This window comes from Carex rostrata, chromosome 15 (genome assembly GCF_964058835.1).
Source record: "Carex rostrata chromosome 15, lpCarRost1.2, whole genome shotgun sequence".
Taxonomy (NCBI): Eukaryota; Viridiplantae; Streptophyta; class Magnoliopsida; order Poales; family Cyperaceae; genus Carex; species Carex rostrata.
The window spans coordinates 8,098,981-8,117,605 of NC_135932.1; the positions used below are offsets into that span (position 1 = coordinate 8,098,981).

At 34.5% G+C, this 18,625-nt stretch overlaps 1 protein-coding gene and 1 long non-coding RNA gene across 3 annotated transcripts; both read left to right on the forward strand.

The window, feature by feature from the left end:
- The first annotated feature begins 8,332 nt into the window (after positions 1 to 8,332).
- On the forward strand, positions 8,333 to 10,412 carry LOC144566106 (jacalin-related lectin 33-like). Its single transcript, XM_078315992.1, has 3 exons — positions 8,333 to 8,480; positions 9,004 to 9,213; positions 9,795 to 10,412. The coding sequence occupies exons 1-3, from the start codon at positions 8,415 to 8,417 to the stop codon at positions 10,029 to 10,031; spliced, it is 513 nt and encodes a 170-aa protein (XP_078172118.1). The 5' UTR covers positions 8,333 to 8,414; the 3' UTR covers positions 10,032 to 10,412.
- Positions 10,413 to 16,116: 5,704 nt separating this feature from the next.
- Positions 16,117 to 17,278, forward strand: LOC144566113 (uncharacterized). Of its 2 annotated transcripts, XR_013515140.1 has the most exons (4): positions 16,117 to 16,286; positions 16,703 to 16,760; positions 16,870 to 16,957; positions 17,255 to 17,278. It is a non-coding gene; the product is annotated as an uncharacterized LOC144566113 (long non-coding RNA). The 2 variants fall into 2 exon arrangements; XR_013515139.1 differs by lacking the exon at positions 17,255 to 17,278 and having other exon boundaries at positions 16,870 to 17,141.
- The last annotated feature ends 1,347 nt before the right edge of the window (positions 17,279 to 18,625 follow it).

Here is an 18,625-nt window from a genome sequence, read left to right on the forward strand (position 1 = left end):
CAGCAACAGTCAAACCCACCATGCCAATGAAAGTAGCCACACCATTTAACCGTACCTTTTTTATGGCCAAAAATCACTCAGAACAAAGTATACAAATATTAAAAAAAAAGGTAGAAAAAACAGAAGGAAATGTGCCAAATAAGCCCGAGTGCTGGCGTCATTGTTCACAATTGCACGATCCATGCCACCAGTTGTGAGAATGTTGTTGTTCTGTGCAAGGGACCCGACCCAAGACTAATGGATCCCTCTTAAAGTCCTAAGCTGTAGATGAGAATGTGTTCAAATAATTAGTATGAAACACATTGAGAGGAGCAAAAGATGCTAGAAATTGTTTTGGTATTATTGACATAAAATAATGGTTTAAATGTAATAAAATTAATCATACTAACCATCTTATTGGAGGTAGAATCCCACAGCTCTACATCAGATTAGTTGAGACCAACAGTTATGTGTTGCCCATCTGGAGCCCAGCTGATACTGGTAACGACACTGGTAACAGGGCCAGTGTTGTCATCATTTGTCACCAATTCAGAGACCCATTTGCAGCATTCCACAGGTAAATAGTGTTGTTAAGTGCAATTAATAGCACCTTATATTTCAGGACACCCTTCCTTGCTTCCTCAGCTGCTTTTACCTGTGCTTGGAGCTTACCTTTTCTGTAATAATGCCAAAAATATAAAAATAATAATAAAGAACAAAATACCGCGATTAATAATCAGTAACAAAAATTATTGAAAGTTAAGTGAACTGTTAGGCATAGATGACAACAACGACCTTTCTAGCTCTTCTCAGGGTCTTTTTTTGCATTAGTCATTAATCAAAGTTAGTAACTAAATATAAACAATTCCATATATATATAAATTCTGACTCATTTAATTTTTTCTTTTCCAGACTTCTCTATAGCTAGCAGAGAAAATAGTGCAGGAAGGGACTCGGTGTCTGTGGTCAGGGGCGAAGCTGACTCTCTACAGGGGTAGGCACTTGCCCTGAAATTTTTTTTTTTTTTTTTTTGAACCTGGCTTATTAAATGGGCTTGACCCAAAACCCAAATCCAATAACCCAGACTCAGACTCTGTTCAGATAAAAAAGCAAGGCTCAGACCTCCGCTCCGCTGCGCTGCTGAGAGCCCCTGCGCGAAGGAAAAGAAAACACTCAACCCTCCGCGGCTCCGCCTGCGCTTGCACGAAGAGAAAATAGTTGTGCAACGCCGCCTGCCAGCCCCGCATCCCATCTCTGCCACCAGTAACCCTAGCCGCCTCTAATTCCGCCTCTACTGGTATGCTTATTGGAATTGCCCTTTGTTGTTAATGAATCAATCAAGCTCTAACGATGCTGCTTCATGCACTGTTTTTAATTTTTTTTGGAAAGCATGTACTATTTTGGGAAGTTTTCAGATTTGGTTGATCATGTTTAGTATCTTATCTTTGACAAGGTTACAATTATATTTCTGTCATTTGATCATGTTTAGTATCTTTGATTGATCATGTTTTCAGATTTTGCTGGCACGTAGGAATTTTTTGAATAATTGCAAGAGTACAGTATTAAATTTTCACATAAATTATAACTATTAGATTTTGATGTACCAATAACAGACTAATTAAAGGGTTACAATTCTATATATGTGTGTGAAAGATTTTCACATGATTTTTTCTCCTTTTGTTTTGATCTCGACTTTGTATTGGGTTATCGCAGGTTAATTTATACAGAACCGACTAATCTAGGTGTGTTGAATTCTTCACCTACTAATTATTTGGTAAATAAAGATCTAAATTTTACAATTTTATACATCAATGCATTGCTCGCAGGCGATATTATGTGTATATATATATATATAAGAACTCTTATAGAACCTTTTGTACATTTCAGGAAATCCTCTCTTCTCTATCGTGTGTGTTGCTCTCTCTGGATAATTCCGTTGAAGACGAGAGTTAGCTTGAATAAGCCATTGCGAACAGTACTTCTCCTTCCCTTTTATTTCTTCCCACATTATTTCCTTTAATATTCGTATTAATTATAGGGTAATTTTGATAAATTTGGTATTTCATTATTGTCAATACCCTATTTTCTTATATTATGTTAATTATTTTTTTTTGCAACTATTTATGTTATGCTTGCCTACCCCTAACAAAAGTCCTAGCTTCACCACTGATTGCGAACAGTACTTCTCCTTCCCTTTTATTTCTTCCCACATTATTTCCTTTAGGGCCTGTTCGGCCGACAAATGGGAATGGACGCAGGCACGGGATTTGAACTGAAAAACACTGTTGAATTTTTTTTTTCCCACATGAATAGTGATTCGGCCGAACAGGCCCTTAATATTCGTATTTATATGGTAATTTTGATAAATTTGGTATTTCATTATTGTCAGTACCATATTTTCTTATATTATGTTAATTTTTTTTTTTGCAACTATTTATGTTATGCTTGTCTACCCCTAACAAAATTCCTAGCTTCACCACTGAGGGAGGGCACTGTGATAGATGTGATATTTTCATGCAATGATGAGTAAACATGCCCGGTCCTGGGGCAGGGCACCCAGGGCGATGGCTTCACATGCAGTCTCACCGGTGACGGGTTGAAAATTTGGATCATATTTCCTGATCATAAATCTCAACAGTTGCTCCACTTATTCGTGGAAATAGACTTTTGACAACACCCTGTTGAATTAGAAACAAGGCCTTGGCATCCACACTTCAAACACCTTGCAGGCACAGGTTATTGCCACACTTTATTCGTTACCTACCCTGTAAAAATCTCTCAGCTCGCAGCTCATATTTTGCAATTGTGTCGATCCGTCGTTTCAGGGAGGAAGGAATGAAAAAGAATGATAATAGAAGGTGATTCTGACAAGTGGGGTCATTTTTACATGATTCAAGTGAATGGGCCGAATTTTATGGGCCTGGAGAATAAAGTATTAAAATAAGTATGAAGTACAGTGATTTGCAGCACCTAATTCATTAAAGAAAAATTCAAATGCATAGCTATAGTAGTTTGCAGCACTTAACCAGTCTCAATCTCAAAATAAAGAGAAGTATATATTAAACAAAGGTTATTAAAACTTTAAAAGAATGTATAGTGGTTTGCTGCAAACCACTTTTATGAACCTGAATTTTATCAAAGAAAAAAATAAATAAATAAATGAGAAAATGTTTATTTACCAAAATAAATGTATTATATTATATTGGTGATTTTTTGAGTTAATCTAATTTTTCGACAAAATATTTGTTTTACAATTCTTTTCCTTTTTCTTTTAAGTATAAAATAAAACAAGCTTTCTTCGGAAACAAATATAAATTTTTGATTCAATTTGTCCAATTCCTACTAATTTTGTTATATTCCCGAATTTTAAAACAATAATTAATTTGCTAAACCGATTTTTACGCTTAAATATATATATATATATATATATATATATATATATATTATTATTAAATTAACGATCGATCAGATATTATATGACTGATTAAACAAATCTAAAATTTTGAAATATAAATGAATTATGAAATTATGTATACTAAAACCTAACCATTTAGAAATAAATAAATGGAGTTCTAATTAAGAGAATGATTATACAAAATTTTCTTACGAGATAAATTATATAAAAATTACAAATTTCGTTTATTTAAGAATTATAAAGATTTGATTTGATATTCATATATATACACATATATACTATTTGATATTGATTTATTCGGATTCTAAAATTGAATTATAAACACTTGAAAATATTCGTACAACATTATGAAAATTTTACGAGCCTTCGATTTGAAATTAGGAATTTATAACTCAAAGAAAACAACATATCCATAAAAGATTAAATGAAATTATAAATTAATGAGCAATAATCAAAATTTAAATTGAAACAATTTAATCTGATTCCAAAATTAAAATGATAATATGTCGAGAGAATTCGTAATAAAATTTTAGGTTCGATCTCGTTAAGCTAGATGACTTTTATCAATCCTTTGGAACTTTATATATTAATTTGAATTAAATCCTACCGTTTGATCTCTAAGCTAGCACGCACCTTGAAGCAAATTAATATGAGGGGAATTGGATTTAACTCAATTGTATAGCTGGGTCGGTCCGCACCCCCTTTCATTTCCTCTCTTCTGCCACTGACCGACGGAGCTGTCCCCGATGAAATTAAATCACTTTATTTTAATACTTCATAGTCCACAGAGGATCCCTGAGGGGTAGGTAACGAATTAAATCACTTTTATTTATTCTCTGTGGTCAAAGCACTTTCATTTCGTGAGTTTTAGGTACAACATCTGGCGATCCGCAGCAGGAGTTGTCAGAAGCTGTCCCCGATGACCACGCTACTTGATTAGCTAGAGTTTGGCCTTCTGATTAGGTTTACGAGTCTCGTATTTCTTTTGTTATATATACGGGCTCGATAGATCATGTATTCCCTTTCATTAAATGATGTTATTTTGGATTCGAGACGGATCGTATTGTATAATATGTATGTGTATTTATTTGCTATGTGACTGATGCTTGATACTTTATATTATTATGCTTCCGCTGCTGTTTGATTTATTATTTTATTATCATTAGCCTTGCGTGCTTAATGATTAATTAAGCACGAGGCGAGATTGATCACACTTTAATCCAGAATTCCTGATTTGGGGCGTGACAAATTTTAATTCTGATTTTCAAAACCATGATCTAGATTTTTTACATCGGCACCTCAACTCATGCTTAACCCTAGCTCTCTAATATAAACCCTAATTTGCAAACTTTTTTCTCACTAGTCACCATATTGTGTTCTATCGGAACCTCTTTTTTCTGTATTAAATTTCTCACCATCTAAGAAAAAAAAACTGCTAAGAAAGAAAAATCATGAGTTGCGCTTGTAACTGTGCAGAGACGAGCTGGCGAATCTCTAGTTGTAACTTTTTTTTGCCTACCCCTAATGAAAATCCTAGCTACGCTACTGACTGTTCATCTCTATCCCACGCCAAAGTGACAGGCGTCTCCAACTCTATCTCTCTCCGCACCATGGGTTTTCTAGTTAGACCCCCCCTACCGATCATTCATGGTTCCGCCACTGACGGCAAGGGGGGTCAAGGGGGTAGAAACTAAAAGCTAGTGTTTGTTAGAGGTGAGAAACTAAAAGCTAGCACTGTATATTTTTCTGGGCCAAGGGAGGGCCAGGGCCCAGGCTGGCTCAAGCCTTGGTTCCGCCCCTGATGGTGTTGTCAGCCTAGAAGTTACTAAAAGCAAGTGAAAGTATATCAGAAAATGAAAATTATAATTTTCCATTTACAAGGGTAGATTGGGCGGGAAAATTATAATTTTTTTTTTCAGTCAATCATATTTTGTTAAACTATATGAATGACAAACTTTGGTTTGATTCATGCACGGATTACAAGTAAACTAAATTATTGCTTTGTATATATCAAAATAAAACTTATTGTATGATATTCGTGGATTACTAGATATACACCTCCGGGAGCGATGTCGGAAAAATACCTCCAGTGTTTATGTAATATATTAAGGTAACAATTTATATCCAAAACAAGAAATTAAATAAAATACATAAGGAGCTCAAAGGAATACTAATCCCAGATATATTTCCCATTAATTTATTAGTTGATAACAGAAGTTAGTAAAACAACATTGCACGCACTATAAGAAAAATATAATCTATATATAATATTATCTTACAAAATATGGGATTTTTTTGTTGCATTTCTCACTGTCTACTACTACACATGATGTTTGGTCTCAAGCAGTTTTTCCTATCTACAGATCTACTACACATGACGTTTAATTTGGTCACTTTCTGATGCCTAGCATCTAAGGTAGGGGTGTAAACGGTCGGATACGGATCGGATAGTGGTCTTACCGTATCCGTATCCATTATAATTTTTCGGATACGGATACAGATAGTCTCAGATACGGATACGGATCGGATATTAAATGTTACAGATCAGATATCGGACGGATACGGATATTTTTTATAATTAACTTGTTAGTTACAAAACATCTATTATATTATTAAAATATTAGTCACTAATTATGTCATAGCATTATATTGTTCATCATAATATATATCTATATGCAATTTAATAAATTATTCGTACAATATGCAATTTAATAAATCAATTTAAAAACATATATCACATTTGTTGTGGTTTAAAGTATAAACGGTCGGATACGGATAGTAAAATGTCTTACCGTATCCGTATCCGTTATAATTTTTTGGATACGGATACGGATACGGATACGGATACGGATACGGATACGGATACGGATCGGATAATTTAAGTACTTTTTCGGATTCGGATTCGGATTCGGATGAAATCGGATATTATCCGATCCATTTACACCCCTAATCTAAGGGTCCAGATGGACTTAACCTTTGATTGCTAACTTGGCAATATGCAATTGGTTATGGGGCAGTACTTTGGTTATATCAGTACTAAAAAATGTTTCTTGTAGATTTTTATGTTGTTTATAGTGTCTAAAAAGAATCTTATTCTGTTGTAGGGGCCTTATTGTTTTTTGCACTGCTTGGTTTTAGTGGAGTGCTTTTCTTCCTTTCCGTGAGTGGAAGAATAAATGATATGCAAGAGATATAAAGAGGAGAAGAGATCGAATGAGAATAAATGATAGAGAGAGAGAGAAGAGAAAAGCTTCCTTGGAGAGCTTGAATTCGTATCCTCTGCATTAACTCAAAAAGAAATCTTTTGAGTTGATACATCAGGACCGTTCGATCAGCTTTAAGATTCGTGCGAATTAGATCCACAAATATTAAAGACCCCTATGTTATAGGTATAGACCGGATGAGCTTTGTTTACAATCAGACGACCCATATTCATTAATTGAAAATATTCTCTTTTGAGTTAATGCAGATGATGCGGGTTCAGAGTGCTTTTCTCTCTCTCTCATTTAATCTCATTCGATCTCATCTCTATCATTTATTATCATTCCGTGGAGTGCTTCTCTCTCTCTATCATTTATTCTCATTCAATCTCTTCTCCTCTTTATATCTCTCCCGTGCCATTTATTCTTCCACTCACGGAAAGGAAGAAAAGCACTCCACCGAATATAAATTACGAACATAATTAGAGACTTTGTAAATAACTACTTTTTTTTTATAAATATATTTGTTTCTCGGTAATTGCTGACAACCTAAAAAAAAAAAAATCTTAAACATAGTTAAGTTTATTCAATTGCCAATTGCAAGAGCTTAAATAAAGGCAAATTCACATTTTTTTTCAAGGACCTTGCCTGATGCTGCCAAGGTAACAGATGTGTATTTCAATCTTACGATTTGACTTTGACGATTATATATTTAAGCAACTATAGTTTTTATTTTTGAGGGAAAAGAAGGTCAAGCTGTTATGTTAATTAATTTAAATTTAAGTTGAAATTTTTGAAAGAAAAAAAAAAAAAGTTTCTCCGCAGATAGCATAATACAAATTTAGAAATGAGAAGATTCACATAATGTACCGAGGGATTAATGATTTGTTGAAAGGTTGGAATAATAGTGGGCCCAGTTCTAGCTCAAATAATAGAGGTATACCCACACCATAGCAATCCAATTATAGTTTTCAGTCTTTGCAACGGATCTGCTGGAAAATATTATAGCATATATTGGACCACATTAAAAGAAGCAAAATGAAACAGAATTAATGTGTCTATTATTTTTCAGTAAAACATTAAATCAAGTTTTTCAACTATAAATATTTACAATTCAATTAGCATATGAACATACGACCTCTCATATAGTGAACATTATTTTAACTTCCAAATCAAAATCTGGTTGTTATTTATGTTCGGTGGAGTGCTTTTCTTCCTTTCCGTGAGTGGAAGAATAAATGACACGGGAGAGATATAAAGAGGAGAAGAGATCGAATGAGAACAACTGATAGAGAGAGAGAGAGACACTCCATGGAATGAGAATAAATGATAGAGAAGAGATCGAATGAGAATAAATGAGAGAGAAAGAGAGAGAGAGAAGCACTCCGAACCCGCATCGTCTGCATTAACTCAAAAGGGAATCTTTTCAATTAATAAATATGGGCCGTCTAATTGTAAACAGAGCCCATCCGGTCTATACCTGTAACATAGGGGGTCTTTAATATTTGTGCGGATCTAATTTGCACGAATGTTAAAGCTGATCGGACGGTCCTAATGTATTAACTCAAAAGATTCATTTTTGAGTTAATGCAGAGGATACGACTTCAAGCTCTCCAAGGAAGAGACTTTTATCTTCTCTCTCTCTATCATTTATTCTCTTTTTTTTCTTTTTTTTTGAAAGCTTGTCAGCAGCTGACAAGTGGCTCTATCATTTATTCTCATTCGATCTCTTCTCCTGTTTATATCTCTCCCGTATCATTCATTCTTCCACTCACGGAAAGGAAGAAAAGCACTCCACCAATTTGTGTTAGAGTCTTGGTATGAGAGAGAAAGAGGAAAAAAACCCAATGGTCACAGCTTCTGAAGCTTTTTCTTGTTATGTAAGGGTAAGTTATCGCAGATTTTGTTGCTCGTTTTACAAAAAAGGGACACCATTTGGGAGCAACTTGGAAGGTTTGATTTCATTACATTCCCAGCTTGATCTTTTCCATTTTTGCTAGGAAATCAACGCAAATATATATGCAATTAATTGTGTAATTAAGAGTTCCGGCAGAATCGAAGAGTCATCTAATCACCACCCTTAATTAATCAGTTGCTTAAAGTTGATAAATATATATACAAGTGTGCTTACCTGAACAATCTCTAGCTTAACAGATAACGTGTGAATGAATGTAACACTGGTACGTATTGATCATCTTTTTGGAATTCATTAGTTTTGTTCTACAATTGTATGAATAACTTTAATTGGCAATATTAATTTAGGAAAAGGATATATCCCGATTTTATGACTAATCACTAACCTCAAGTCCTTAACATAGTATTGCACACCCACTTACAATTTAGCAAGTACACCTTTTTATATTATCAAGAATTAACTAATAATTAGAAACATTTTGCATTAAAATATAGAAAAAAGAATTACACATGCAGCTCGGTCCTTCTGGAAATAGTAGCGGTTCAAGCTGGGACGATGGTTGTCATCAAAGAATAGAGAGTATCTTTGTTAGTTACTCGGGCGATTATATCCATTCAATCCAAATTGTTTACAAAGATTTCAATAACGATATTTTTAGAGCACCGCAACATGGACAGTATGCGTACTCCTACACTTTTGAAGCGGTAACTATTAATTTTATATATTTTTTGTCTAATATCTAATGTTCGTTTAACTTTTATTCTTATCTACTTAAGTTTGTTTTTTCTTTTATTGTTTGGGGGGGGGGGGGGGGGGGGGGGGGGGGGGGTCTCTTTTTTTCCAGACAACTAAAATATCTGACACTATGCATCACAACTTCCTGTTAGATTTTGCAATTTGCAGCCCTTGAGGCAAATTGCTCTATTAGCTGTGAGGAAAAAAATAGAGAAAATAATACTTATCTTTTTTGTTGAGGAAATCCTTCAATCTTATCATAAATATAAATTTGACGTATTAATTTGCACTGAATTTAAAGGTCTAACATGTATATAGCAACATTTTGTGTGGTGCCAGTAGATTCCAATAAAAAAAAATTATATACACTTTTTTTTTTATATATTTTTATGGTCAATTCCAAGTATACAATCCCAATCATTTAAATTAACATATGATCTATCGATTCAACTAACCTAAATTATTATTTAAAATCAATCGATGTTATTTTCTCTGGTGCAAGAACCATGCCAGTAGTCTCTTTAATGTATAATTGATTTTTTCTTTTCAGGTTCATCCTCCACCCGAAACTCCGATTACTCGACTAGATGCATACTACAAATCATATGGCATTAGTTGTCTGGAACTCAGCACAAACAATGGCAAGTTGTGTTCTTTCGGCACAAAAACTGGTTCTCCCTTCATCTACAAGGATCCGAGAGGGTTTACCGGTTTCCACGGACGCCACAACGGTCATGTTCTCACGGCTCTAGGAGTATATGTCAATACCTCTGCCATAGTATCTTAGAATCCATAGACTTCAAATGGAAATTGTGTCTCCATTTTCCTTTCAATTTGGCACTGCTAGTATAAATATAGTCATAATCCATCAGTAATATAATCTGCCATAATACAAACAACACTGTCTGTTACACTCAGCGAAGATCACATAGACCATGCACTGTTTACGAACACATTAATTTATAATGACCGACTCTTAGATGAGGTAATTGTCAACTTAAACAGTAATTCGATGACATTAGCTGGTTCTGATCTGGTACAATGCAGTGGTTAATTTCAAATCAATACCATGCATACTGTTTTTGAGGATAATTATTGTTCTTCGAAAGAACCTGTCAAATAATAATATGACTTGAGATAAAAGTCTGGAACAATTTACCTGAACTAATTTGTCATGAATTTCCAGTTACCTGTCATCTATTGGTACTGACATTAATTATGTTCACTGATTTTTTTTGTTTGATGTGTATATTTGTTCTGTCTGTGCTTCAGTTGTGGCATCAAGCATTTCATTTGTAACTTAGAATCGTAGATTATGGAAAATGTAATTAATTTACAAACAAATTTGTGATCATATACGCTCAACCCAGTTATCAATTTCATGAACAGAATGTCATGAGGATTCTGTTTACATTTAGAAAATTGAACAAATTGGAAGGGAATGTTGTTTTTTTTTCCTCAGAAAAGCAACGATCCATTTAACATTGCATATAAACTAAGAAAGCCCTCCTGATTTCAAGTTCATTCTTTAACTCAACCGTGACAGTGTTTCTTGTTGCTCTAGCCGAAGCAAATGAGTGAAAGAATCTAGTGTTGTTGTCTCCATTTTTAAGCCAATTCTATTTTGCCCTTTGCTTCCACTTAGTTTCTGAGTCGATCGCAAGGTCATAGGCCTTTTGTCTAAACCGGAATTCCCTCAAATCAAGATTTCTTTTTTTCCTCAATACAATCAAAGAAGAGAATTACCTTCTTACAATACTGTTTAACTGCTCCTCGATCTTAGCAAATCTATCCCTGTGCCACCTTCCCATAACTACCAGAAGACTAGCTGTTTTGTGGTTGAAGGAAGCATGAGTGTCGGCTAAAGTAGGTTGCTGCCTCCATAATTTGTTCACCAACTGATGCATCTCGGAGTGTCTAAGCCAAAAAAGTTCCATCTTTGGCTGTCTCTTGGTGTGCAATCGATGTTTGCAAGATAGCACCAGTGGAACGTGGTCCGATATCATCATCCATTGAGCATGCAGTGTGATAATTGGAAAGATCGCATTCCACTCAGGCGAAATGAAACATCTATCAAGCCTTGAAAATTATGACCGGTTTGGGTCTCTTGCTACACCAAGTATAAGAGCGGTTCTTGAGAGGTACATCTATCAGCTGAAGGCCACTTATTAACTCATTGAAAAGGTCCATGAGGTTATTTGCTTGAGTTCCCCCAGACCTATCAACCATCCATCGGACTAAGTTGAAGTCCCCCGGTAAAGTTCATTTGGTGTTAACAAGTTTGGCCACCGTTCCAAGGTCAATCAAAAATTCATATTTTAAAGCATCCTCACTAGCTAGGTCCATAAGCATTAGTTACAGTGAAGGTCTCACCCAAACTGTTTTGCTTGAGGACCACTGTGCACGTGTGTCTTGTAGACCACGAGTTAACCCTTGTGTAATCCTTTCGCCATGTGATTATACACCCACCCGAATGATCAATAGCATCAATAACAACACAATTCTTCTCAAAAAAAGTTGGTAAAAAACTCGAAAAATAAGCCAAATTGAATTCATTTAATTTGGATTCTTGCAAGCACACTACATCACAACGGGAATGCCTAACCACATTCCGAACTCCATTGCACTTCTGTAAACCCTTAACTCTCTTGTGTTCCAAGATAGAAATTTTGTTTGTTTCATAGATAAACCAAATACACCTTCTGCTTCAGAAAAAAAAAAAAAAAAAAAACCGAGAACTGACCAATTTGAGATACTTAATCCGTCTGTCTCGTACTCATCACTAGAAAATGAGTCGGTACATACCCTTTCTCCCCCTTCTGACTGGTCATTCTCCTCAGGTTCTTGCGCTATTATGGGGTTCTCACGGAGGTACTGGTTCTCCTCCTCCACCGTCTCTTAATTTGGTTATTAGGTGAGTCCTTGATTCTACCAAACTCTTAATTATACAATTAATGGCATATCTGTGTAACTGTATTGATCTCCTAGTTTTCTGTATTCTGAATTTCTGATTACTGATTAGATGTATTGCATATAAATGGGACCATCTGTGTAATAATTAAATTCTTCATTGTTCTATGCAAAGCCCTAGCTATTATCATTTATCACTTGAACTCTTCTGTTTGTGTTTGCATACAGAATCCTGCATGTATAATATATTTATTTTGTTCTTGGAATCACAAAAAAGTAGTTAATAATGGAATCTTTGGAAACAGTTCCAGAAATTTAGTACCGCAAACAGGCCGCAACGAACCATCTGCCTATCTATTCCCAATCTTAATTAGGAACGGAACTACACTTGAAGCCCTAATTTGGAAGGATTTTTTTTTTTATAAGAAAATGTTTCTCTGCAGATAGCATAATACAAATTTTGAAATTGAAAGATGCACATCTATCCAAGAGATTGATGATTTTGTGAAAGGTTGGAATAGTAGTGGGCCCAGTTGTAGCCCAAATAAATGAGGTGTACACACAACATAGCAATACAATTATAGCATTCAATCTTTGTTAATGGGCTTCCTAGGCCAGATCCCAAGAGCATATACTGGACCACATTAACAAATAGAAGGGAATGCAATGGAATAGAAAGGAAGATTAACATATATAACCTCTTTGTGTTTGGATAATTAATGTGAGAAAATAAATTTAACTTTCTTTTCCGTCTAATTTCTTGATTGGTTGATTAAAATTTAGGAGGTTAATAAGAAATTCGATGACTATTGTAGATTTGAGGAAAAAAATCTTGTATGAGAATTATATATATATGATATGGGGTTAGGCATTTGTGTCATTTTTTCTAAAAAATTTTGTAACAAAATTTTTTTCCATCCGTTACACTCTAATTTTTGTAAAAAATCTCGTATGAAATTTTCTTTCTTATCATGAATGCATATCCTTCGGGTATTGGTAAGATTGGCCCACTACTTTACAGCATATTAACTCAAGAATGGTGCTTATTCGGGATAGCCGGGGGAGTGAGGACCAGTATTATTTGTGCTCTGAGATTCGTGCAAAGTTAAAACAATGGTCCGAATATACTAATTCTAAAATATTCTCTTTTACGGTACCAGAGGAACTGAATTCTCTTATCATTAGAGAACGGTGGTCATTTTTGTCATTTTCAGGCTCTTTCAGCCAATTCGATTTTTGTCATTCATTTTCTTTTTGAAAACCTTCGCAGAAGCTGTGAAGTCGTGAGAGAATTTTTTTCCTTCATTTTCTTTTGGCAAATTATAAGCTCACAGACAGAGCTTCTTATTTATAAATGTCTATGATTAGGAGAGAGAAGGATATGATGTATAAACTCTGAAAAACACAATTTCTATACAATCTTATCGTTTCTTGCTTATATTACTAAATTATACATTTTATTTTATAATTTGCACAATTTCTCAAACTTTTGTCCAAAACAAAACCTCAGACCATTACAGTCAGAGGCAAAAACTTATGACCAATTAAGTAATGGGGGAATTTCACGTATACCCCTCAAAAACTTTAAAATTACGTATTCCCCCCTCTAAATTTTGGAATTACATATTTTCCCATCTAAACTTCAAAAACTCACATATTTACCCATTTCATTGTCTTTTTCTATTTAAACACATTCTAAATTTATAAAATGCATGTTTTACCCTTTTATTAAAAGCATAAAACACTCATCTGACTCCAATTTGAATCTAAAATGTTCCTTTACCGTCTGAATTACTTTGAGATCCGTGCATGCTAGATCAACACGAATATTGAAGCGAACAAACACGGAAATTGAAGCAATGTGCACAGATCTTAATGTGAAGCACACGGATCAAAATTGCTTTGAGATTCGTGTGGACTAGATTAGCACGAATCTTGAAGCGGGCACGCAATAATCTTATTGCGATGCGTGCGGATCGAACGGCAGAGGAACCCTTCAGATTCAAATTTGAGTCAGATGGGGCGTTTTATACTTTTTAATGAAGGGTAAAATATGTATTTTATAAATTTAGAATGAGTTGTAATATAAAAGACAATGAAATTGATAAATATGTGAGTTTTTGGAGTTTAGAGAGGAAAATACGTAATTTTGAAGTTTTTGAGGCGTATACGTGAAATTCCCCCAAGTAATATATGCCTTCCCAACCATATTTTACAATTGTTGTTATTTTATTTTATTTTTTTTGAAAAAGTGAATTTCCACCTCTTTCATTACGAAACAAAATAGTTCATACAAAATGGTGCATAGCACCGAACATCCAAGTATATCGAACACATTACCAGTAGTGTTTTGTGAGATGCCCTCCATGAGAAGGCTTGATACAATTGCTGACATCATCCAACCTGGTTCCCCAACATAGGCCTCCATAACTGTCATCTAATATTAAGGAATCAATTGAGTTCATACAAATACAGGTTTGCCCTTGGGCTCATTTACTAGGTAAAAATTATAATCATTAGTAACTGATTTAAAGTGAGTGTGCCAGTCTTGTCACTACAGAAGGTATTCACCGAACCCATCGTTTCACATGCTGACAGTCTTCTTACCTGTAAAAATAATTTTCAAAATAACAAAACGATGGGTTCGGTATTTTATTGGCCCCAATGAATGACTGTTTAACGCTTGTTTGCCCCTTCACAAATTGAGTTGTGCCATCAGAATTATTTAATTATATTCCCGTAAAATACCTGAGAAGATTTATGATTAAGGATAGAAAATAAAGATTTGCTATCAGGACCATATAATGTTATAAACTAAACATATATACCTTATCCAAAGGACAAAAAGAATCGTAACAGCAACAATCAAACCCACCATGCCAATGAAAGTAGCCACACCATATTTAACCGTACCTTTTTTATGGCCAAAAATCACTCAGAACAAAGTATACAAATATTAAAAAAAAAGGTAGAAAAACAAAAGGAAATGTGCTAAATAAGCCCGAGTGCTGGCGTCATTGTTCACAATTGCTCCATCCATGCCACCAGTTGTGAGAATGTTGTTGTTCTGTGTAAGGGACCCGACCCAAGACTAATGGATCCCTCTTAAAGTCCTAAGCTGTAGATGAGAATGTGTTCAAATAATTAGTATGAAACACATTGAGAGGAGCAAAAGATGCTAGAAATTGTTTTGGTATTATTGACATAAAATAATGGTTTAGGTGTAATAAAATTAATCATACTAACCATCTTATTGGAGGTAGAATCCCACAGCTCTACATCAGATTAGTTGAGACCAACAGCTATGTGTTGCCCATCTGGAGCCCAGCTGATACTGGTAACGACACTGGTAACAGGGCCAGTGTTGTCATCATTTGTCACCAATTCAGAGACCCATTTGCAGCATTCCACAGGTAAATAGTGTTGTTAAGTGCAATTAATAGCACCTTATATTTCAGGACACCCTTCCTTGCTTCCTCAGCTGCTTTTACCTGTGCTTGGAGCTTACCTTTTCTGTAATAATGCCAAAAATATAAAAATAATAATAAAGAACAAAATACCGCAATTAATAATCAGTAACAAAAATTATTGAAAGTTAAGTGAACTGTTAGGCATAGAAGACAACAACGACCTTTCTAGCTCTTCTCAGGGTCTTTTTTTGCATTAGTCATTAATCAAAGTTAGTAACTAAATATAAACGATTCCATATATAAATTCTGACTCATTTAATTTTTTCTTTTCCAGACTTCTCTATAGCTAGCAGAGAAAATAGTGCAGGAAGGGACTCGGTGTCTGTGGCAGGGGCGAAGCTGACTCTCTACAGGGGTAGGCACTTGCCCCTGAAATTTTTTTTTTTTTTTTTTAACCGGGCTTATTAAATGGGCTTGAGCCCAAAACCCAAATCCAATAACCCAGACTCAGACTCTCAGAGTTCAGATAAAAAAGCAAGGCTCAGACCTCCGCTCCGCTGCGCTGCTGAGAGCCCCTGCGCGAAGGAAAAGAAAACACTCAACCCTCCGTGGCTCCGCCTGCGCTTGCACGAAGAGAGAATAGTCGTGCAACGCCGCCTGCCAGCCCCGCATCCCATCTCTGCCACCAGTAACCCTAGCCGCCTCTAATTCCGCCTCTACTGGTATGCTTATTGGAATTGCCCTCTGTTGTTAATGAATCAATCAAGCTCTAATGATGCTGCTTCACGCACTGTTTTTAATTTTTTTTGGAAAGCATGTACTATTTTGGGAAGTTTTCAGATTTGGTTGATCATGTTTAGTATCTTATCTTTGACAAGGTTACAACTATATTTCTGTCATTTGATCATGTTTAGTATCTTTGATTGATCATGTTTTCAGATTTTGCTGGCACGTAGGAATTTTTTGAATAATTGCAAGAGTACAGTATTAAATTTTCCCATAAATTATAACTATTAGATTTTGATGTACCAGTAACAGACTAATTAAAGGGTTACAATTCTATATATATGTGTGAAAGATTTTCACATGATTTTTTCTCCTTTTGTTTTGATCTCAACTTTGTATTGGGTTATCGCAGGTTAATTTATACAGAACCGACTAATCTAGGTGTGTTGAATTCTTCACCTACTTATCTGGTAAATAAAGATCTAAATTTTACAATGTTATACATCAATGCATTGCTCACAGGCGATATTATGTGTATATATATAAAAGAACTCTTATAGAACCTTTTGTACATTTCAGGAAATCCTCTCTTCTCTATCGTGTGTGTTGCTCTCTCTGGATAATTCCTTTGAAGGCGAGAGTTAGCTTGAATCAGCCATTGCAAACAGTACTTCTCCTTCCCTTTTATTTCTTCCCACATTATTTCCTTTAATATTCGTATTTATAGGGTAATTTTGATGAATTTGGTATTTCATTATTGTCGGTACCCTATTTTCTTATATTATGTTAATTATTTTTTTTTCAACTATTTATGTTATGCTTGCCTACCCCTAACAAAATTCCTAGCTTCGCCACTGATTGCGAACAGTACTTCTCCTTCCCTTTTATTTTTTCCCACATTATTTCCTTTAATATTCATATTTATACGGTAATTTTGATAAATTTGGTATTTCATTATTGTCAGTACCCTATTTTCTTATATTATGTTTTTTTTTTTTTTTTTTGCAACTATTTTTGTTATGCTTGCCTACCCTAACAAAATTCCTAGCTTCACCACTGAGGGAGGGCACTGTGACAGATGTGACATTTTCATGCGATGATGAGTAAACATGTCCGGTCCTGGGGCAGGGCACCCAGGGCGATGGCCCCGGGTCCCACGATTCAAAGGGCCCAAAAAAAAAGTTTAGTATGTATATATTACAAAAAAAAATATTTGTATATATTAAAAATCAAACTTTGTATATATAAAAGTTTTAAACATTTCTATAAATAAGAATGATATATTGGCACATTAATAAAATTATATATATGGGATGGGCTACGCTACTCCATGGAGTAAAACACGTTTGTACTCCACGCCGTATTTTTATTTTGAAAATCCAAACGACCGATCCGAACCGTTAGATGCGATCTCCATATTGAAATGTGCTTGGAGACCAAATTTTACATTTTTTGGAATTTTTTACTATTTATTAAGCATTTTTCAAAATTTCTGTTTTTCTGTGAACCGTAAAAAAACAGTAAAATTTTCTGAACCATCGAATACGGATCGGATATTAAATGTATACGAATACGGATCAGATATCGGATAGATATGAATATAATTCGGATAATTAAAAAAAATTACTAATATATATTCTAGTAAAGTATAATATCTAAATACAGTTTTTTTTTCATTGATTAATTAGATCTAATATTTTTCATAATAAATTTGTTGGATACAAAACATATATCATATTACCAAAATATTAGTCACTATTCATTTCATAATGTTATATTGTTAATCATAATATATCAATTCAAGATCAATAATGTATTTTTCTAAGCATATAGGACAAAAAAAAAACAAAGAGAGTCTTGAACCAGCTACATTAACGAACACATATCAATACCATGCAACTAAAATATAAGTAATAAATCATTGGTATTTAACAAATCATTTCTTGTGGAGTAGAGGTGTAAACTGTCAAATACATATAGTTACAGATAGTTAATTATTAAACTGTATCCTTATCCGTTGTAACTTTTCGGATACAAATACGGATGTGGATACAGATAGTTAATTATTAAACAATATCATTATCCATTATAACTTTTCGAATATGGATACAAATACCGATAGTCTCGGATACGAATACAGATCAAATAATTTAAGTAATTTTTCGGATTCAGATTCGAACGAAATCGGATAATATCTGATTTATTTACACCCCTATATAAACGACTCAAATTTTTATCCCGTCCCAGGCCCCAAAATCTTCAGGACCGGCCCTGTGAGTAAAAGCCATTGTAGTGAACTTCCTGATCTGCTGTCGCGACATTGATGTACTTTACA

What these genes read in the sequence shown, in the direction of transcription:
- LOC144566106 (XM_078315992.1), top strand. Translation starts at nt 8,415, where the DNA reads ATGAGAGAGAAAGAGGAAAAAAACCCAATGGTCACAGCTTCTGAAGCT. An exon ending in CTTTTTCTTGTTATGTAAGG is followed by an intron (nt 8,481 to 9,003) that starts GTAAGTTATCGC and finishes ATTAAAATATAG; the next exon opens with AAAAAAGAATTACACATGCA. An exon ending in ACTCCTACACTTTTGAAGCG is followed by an intron (nt 9,214 to 9,794) that starts GTAACTATTAAT and finishes TTTTCTTTTCAG; the next exon opens with GTTCATCCTCCACCCGAAAC.